We start from the raw sequence: 5,345 nt of genomic DNA on the forward strand, positions 1-5,345 counted from the left end.
GCAAACTGACCACAACTAAACCCAACAAGCGATTGTATTTGAAAATAACAGTAATTTCATATTTTGATTACATTGAGACACGATCAAGTCTCTTATTTTATTCGTGGGAATACTAGGGAACAAATTTCCTGAATTAAACTCATTTTTAGCTGAATTCCTGATGATTTTACACAATTTTTTGAGCAAAAACTAAACTACCTGTTGCCGACCCCTGTCGTAGAAGGAGTCAAAGATGAACACAGGTTGTGTGTGTGAATGTGTGTGTGTGTGTGTGTGAATGATGCAGACAGTCCTCCTGTGTGAGGAGAAGGAGAAAGAGAAGGCCCTGTTTGTTAAAGCCAGAGAGAGGACCATGAGATACTTGAAAGAGGATCTGGCTTACTACCATGAGAAGGTCACCAAAGACCTGGGATCCCTATGCCAGACCCTGGACAGAGCTCTGGTGCTGAATCAGATCGAAGAGGAAGCTAAGCTGGAGGAGAGGATTGATTTTGAAAGGATGGTTAGGAGGTTTGGGAAGGGTGAGAGATTGATGAGGCCAGTGCTAGAGGTTGCAGGAAGAATAGACAGACAAATATCAAGACACCCGAATGTAAAGATGGTAATGAATGGGAGAAGAGCCGGCCAACTAGTGAAGGTGGCAGAAGAGGAAGAGAGAAAAAGAGGTCAAAGAGCGAAGCCAGTGAAAATTGACAAGGAGTTAGGTCCTGTGGTCAGGAACCCAGACTTTGAACCCAGACAGAGTGTGTCCAGAAACAGGAACAGGAATAGGAGACCTCAGGTGAGTATGACATCAACAGGTGTTCTGCAGCCCATCCCTGAGAACCGAGACCCAGTGGAACAGAGCCCGAGACCACCATCACCTGAGAGGGCCTTCATCAACCTGCAGCCACACACACAGGTAGGACTCTAGTCCTGCAGCATTACATACTAGTTTATGTGTGTGTGTGTGTGTTTCACTGTGTTCGTCAACTATAATGTGGCTATAACTAGTCTCCTGAGTGGCGCAGTGGTCTAAGGCACTGCATCGCAGTGCTAGCTGTGCCACTAGAGATCCTGGTTCGAATCCAGGCTCTGTCGTAGCTGACCGGGAGACCCATGGGGTGTGGCACAATTGGCACAGCGTTGTGTAGGGGAGGGAATGGCTGGCAGGGGATGTAGAGCATGGCGTTTGCAATGCCAGGGTTGTGGGTTCGATTCCCACAGTGGGTATGAAAAAGACTAATAAATAAAATAATGTATTCACTAACTGTGAGTCGCTCTGGATAAGAGCGTCTACTAAAATGTAAAATAACTATTTGCATAATACCATAGGAATGTGTATGATTGAGTCTTTCTTTATTCTTATGTTATATCTGAAAAATCTCAAATGCTCTCTCTCGATTAGCTTGACCAACAAGGAGCGTTATCCCACTCTGAAGAGATGAGAGAGAAAACCAACCCACTCTCTGGGATCCATGACCTGGTAAGTGACCTGTGTTTTCACTGTAACTTTTTGTCTTAGAAGTGACGTAGAACAGGGGTAGACAACCAAATTAAGCCGCAGGCTGATTTTGGTCGGAGAAGATGGTCGGGGGTCCTCAACATAATTATAATATAATTTGTACACTGCAAACTGACCACAACTAAACCCAACAAGCGATTGTATTTGAAAATAACAGTAATTTCATACTTTGATTACATTGAGACACGATCAAGTCTCTTATTTTATTCGTGGGAATACTTGGGAACAAATTCCCTGAATTAAACTCATTTTTAGCTGAATTCCTGATGATTTTACACCATTTTTTAGCAAAAACTAAACTACCTGTTGCCGACCCCTGTCGTAGAAGGAGTCAAAGATGAACACAGGTTGTGTGTGTGAATGTGTGTGTGTGTGTGTGTGAATGATGCAGACAGTCCTCCTGTGTGAGGAGAAGGAGAAAGAGAAGGCCCTGTTTGTTAAAGCCAGAGAGAGGACCATGAGATACTTGAAAGAGGATCTGGCTTACTACCATGAGAAGGTCACCAAAGACCTGGCATCCCTAGGCCAGACCCTGGACAGAGCTCTGGTGCTGAATCAGAGCGAAGAGGAAGCTAAGCTGGAGGAGAGGATTGATTTTGAAAGGATGGTTAGGAGGTTTGGGAAGGGTGAGAGATTGATGAGGCCAGTGCTAGAGGTTGCAGGAAGAATAGACAGACAAATATCAAGACACCCGAATGTAAAGATGGTAATGAATGGGAGAAGAGCCGGCCAACTAGTGAAGGTGGCAGAAGAGGAAGAGAGTAAAAGAGGTCAAAGAGCGAAGCCAGTGAAAATTGACAAGGAGTTAGGTCCTGTGGTCAGGAACCCAGACTCTGAACCCAGACAGAGTGTGTCCAGAAACAGGAACAGGAATAGGAGACCTCAGGTGAGTATGACATCAACAGGTGTTCTGCAGCCCATCCCTGAGAACCGAGACCCAGTGGAACAGAGCCCGAGACCACCATCACCTGAGAGGGCCTTCATCAACCTGCAGCCACACACACAGGTAGGACTCTAGTCCTGCAGCATTACATACTAGTTTATGTGTGTGTGTGTGTGTGTTTCACTGTGTTCGTCAACTATAATGTGGCTATAACTAGTCTCCTGAGTGGCGCAGTGGTCTAAGGCACTGCATCGCAGTGCTAGCTGTGCCACTAGAGATCCTGGTTCGAATCCAGGCTCTGTCGTAGCTGACCGGGAGACCCATGGGGCGGCGCACAATTGGCACAGCGTCGTGTAGGGGAGGGAATGCTTGCAGGGGATGTAGCTCAGTTTGTAGAGCATGGCGTTTGCAATGCCAGGGTTGTGGGTTTAATTCCCACGGGGGGTATGAAAAAGACAAATAAATAAAATAAAAAATAATGAATGCACTAACTGTAAGTCGCTCTGGATAAGAGCGTCTACTAAAATGTAAAATAACTATTTGTATAATACCATAGGAATGTGTATGATTGAGTCTTATGTTATATCTGAAAAATCTCAAATGCTCTCTCTCGATTAGCTTGACCAACAAGGAGCGTTATCCCACTCTGAAGAGATGAGAGAGAAAACCAACCCACTCTCTGGGATCCGTGACCTGTGTTTTCACTGTAACTTTTTGTCTTAGAAGTGACGTAGAACAGGGGTAGACAACCAAATTAAGCCGCAGGCTGATTTTGGTCGGAGAAGATGGTCGGGGGTCCTCAACATAATTATAATAATTTGTACACTGCAAACTGACCACAACTAAACCCAACAAGCGATTGTATTTGAAAATAACAGTAATTTCATACTTTGATTACATTGAGACACGATCAAGTCTCTTATTTTATTCGTGGGAATACTTGGGAACAAATTCCCTGAATTAAACTCATTTTTAGCTGAATTCCTGATGATGGTCCTCTGTAGCTCAGCTGGTAGAGCACGGCGCTTGTAACGCCAAGGTAGTGGGTTCGATCCCCGGGACCACCCATACACAAAAAAAAAATTATGCACGCATGACTGTAAGTCGCTTTGGATAAAAGCGTCTGCTAAATGGCATATTATTATTATTATTTTACGTTTGAGAAACATGGATGAACGTCTAATTCTGACATGAGTGTGAGAGCTCGTAGGTTTAGCCACACGATCTAACCCTGCACCTCTGTCTCTCATGCAGAATGACTTCGCTACTCTTGAGTCAGTGGTAGGTTGTTTACTGGATTCATTCAGTATTTCTACAGACATATATTCATTACTGATTAATTACTGCAGCTACAATATTCTCCCAGTATATAAGACTTGTTCGGTTTCGATACACGTATTCCCACTGGGCACACACTGGTTGAATCAACGTTGTTTCCATGTCATTTCAATGAAATCACGTTGAACCAACGTGGAATAGTTGTTGAATTGACGTCTGTGCCCAGTGGGCTGTATCTTTTCACTGTGATCTTGTGATTAATCATGTTAACTAATCTTGTACCGCTAATCTTCCCATCAAGAGTCAGAACTACAGGTCATCTACTCCAGTGACTATGACCTCCTTGACCTCTGTCTCTTTGACCACTGCTCCACTGACCGCTTCTCCACTGACCGCTACCCTCCAGACCACTGCCACTCCCCCCCTCTTCCTCCCTGTTCGCATCCCTCCCTCTAACCTCCAGACCACCGCCGCTCCACCCCTCCCTCGCCCCCACCGCCTGCCCCCACTGAAGGTTCCACCGCCGACCCTGGCATGGCCACAGACCACCCATCTACCACCCATCTCCACCCAGACTGAGGGAGGACAGACAGGCAACACTGACAGGACTGGAACACCTGTACTGGTAAGAAGACTGATAAGAACCAGGCTCCCTCTCTCTCTTTCAGTCAGATCCACACACATGGTGTCACATAGAGGAAAGCTAGTGTAGATCTGTAAGATTATAGCTGTGCTGGAAAGATGTTTAAATGTTGTATTATGTTTCTCAGACTCTGGACACTAATGGAGATCAGACAGGAGAAACCAATGAGATTGATTATGATGAGGTAGAGGAGATTAGCATCCTGCCTGATGAGGAAAGGTTCCAAGTAAAGCAAGTGGAGAAGGAAGAAGTGAAGGAGAAGAAGGAACAGGAGAATGAGACAGGGGGGGCGAAGAAATGTCGCAAGACCATCAAGAAGAGGTGAGTTTTAAGTAGACAGAAGATAATTAAATAGTGGAGGGAGGGAAAAGCTAGCAGACAGATGGACACATAAAAGGAGATAGTAAAGGACCATGAGTCACAATTTTGAAGTGTTGCAGTAGTGTCCATATTGTTCCATTCTTGTCAGTGGTTACTACCTCCCTCGCAGGTTTATCAGATGGCTGAGGATGATGTGCTGCTGTGGAGGCTGCTTTCAGAAATGCTGAACTGAAATCTTCATCACACCACAGCCAGAGATCCCTTAAACACACACACACACACACACACACACACACAGATGTGCGCCCACAAACATACACACACACCAGGGATTTACATTTTCTTTCATCCTATTTTTCAATAAACATAAAATCCCATCCTGATGTTTGTTTTGTTTAGATTGGCAGGTCTTGACAAAAAATGAATATTTTGTCCAGGGTTGGTTTTGGGAAGGCTCCAAAGCTAATAGAATACAGTAGTCCTATTCATTCATTACAACTTTTTAAGGTTTAGCCTCTTTACTCTGGGAAACCTGTACACATTAGTCTCCCGGAACCAAGAGGCTTTATAAGGTTGTGCCTCACGGGGGAAGGCAATAACTTTTTGTTTAGGGTGTGTGGATTCACCTTAGCCCTCTTTAGGTGTGTGTGGATTCCAATGATTTATATATACACCACAGGAGGTTGGTGGCACCTTAATTGTAAAGGACGGGCTTG

At 44.8% G+C, this 5,345-nt stretch overlaps 2 protein-coding genes across 4 annotated transcripts; both read left to right on the top strand.

The window, feature by feature from the left end:
* Positions 1-462: 462 nt before the first annotated feature.
* On the top strand, positions 463-3,525 carry LOC311101679 (uncharacterized protein). 3 transcript variants are annotated; one of them, XM_084142829.1, is made up of 4 exons: positions 463-901; positions 1,388-1,465; positions 1,896-2,510; positions 3,006-3,525. In XM_084142829.1, exons 1-4 carry the CDS (start codon positions 500-502, stop codon positions 3,108-3,110), a joined length of 1,200 nt encoding a protein of 399 aa, XP_083998955.1. In that variant the 5' UTR covers positions 463-499; the 3' UTR covers positions 3,111-3,525. The 3 variants fall into 3 exon arrangements, with proteins under 3 accessions (XP_083998955.1, XP_083998956.1, XP_083998957.1); XM_084142830.1 differs by having other exon boundaries at positions 1,896-2,390; XM_084142831.1 differs by having other exon boundaries at positions 463-781.
* Positions 3,526-3,539: 14 nt separating this feature from the next.
* LOC311101994 (uncharacterized protein) lies at positions 3,540-4,856 on the top strand (the record flags this gene model as incomplete). The annotated part of the gene is made up of 4 exons (XM_084143218.1): positions 3,540-3,668; positions 3,967-4,290; positions 4,436-4,629; positions 4,799-4,856. Exons 1-4 carry the CDS (start codon positions 3,636-3,638, stop codon positions 4,854-4,856), a joined length of 609 nt encoding a protein of 202 aa, XP_083999344.1. The 5' UTR covers positions 3,540-3,635.
* Positions 4,857-5,345: the final 489 nt, after the last annotated feature.

This window comes from Coregonus lavaretus (assembly GCF_964263955.1).
Source record: "Coregonus lavaretus genome assembly, chromosome: 26".
Classification (NCBI taxonomy): domain Eukaryota; kingdom Metazoa; phylum Chordata; class Actinopteri; order Salmoniformes; family Salmonidae; genus Coregonus; species Coregonus lavaretus.

Bases quoted from the DNA above. Each gene is read 5' to 3' on its own strand.
- LOC311101679 (XM_084142829.1), top strand. From the start codon at position 500: ATGGTTAGGAGGTTTGGGAAGGGTGAGAGATTGATGAGGCCAGTGCTA. The intron at 902-1,387 runs GTAGGACTCTAG...TCTCTCGATTAG, and splicing joins ACCTGCAGCCACACACACAG to CTTGACCAACAAGGAGCGTT. The intron at 2,511-3,005 runs GTAGGACTCTAG...TCTCTCGATTAG, and splicing joins ACCTGCAGCCACACACACAG to CTTGACCAACAAGGAGCGTT.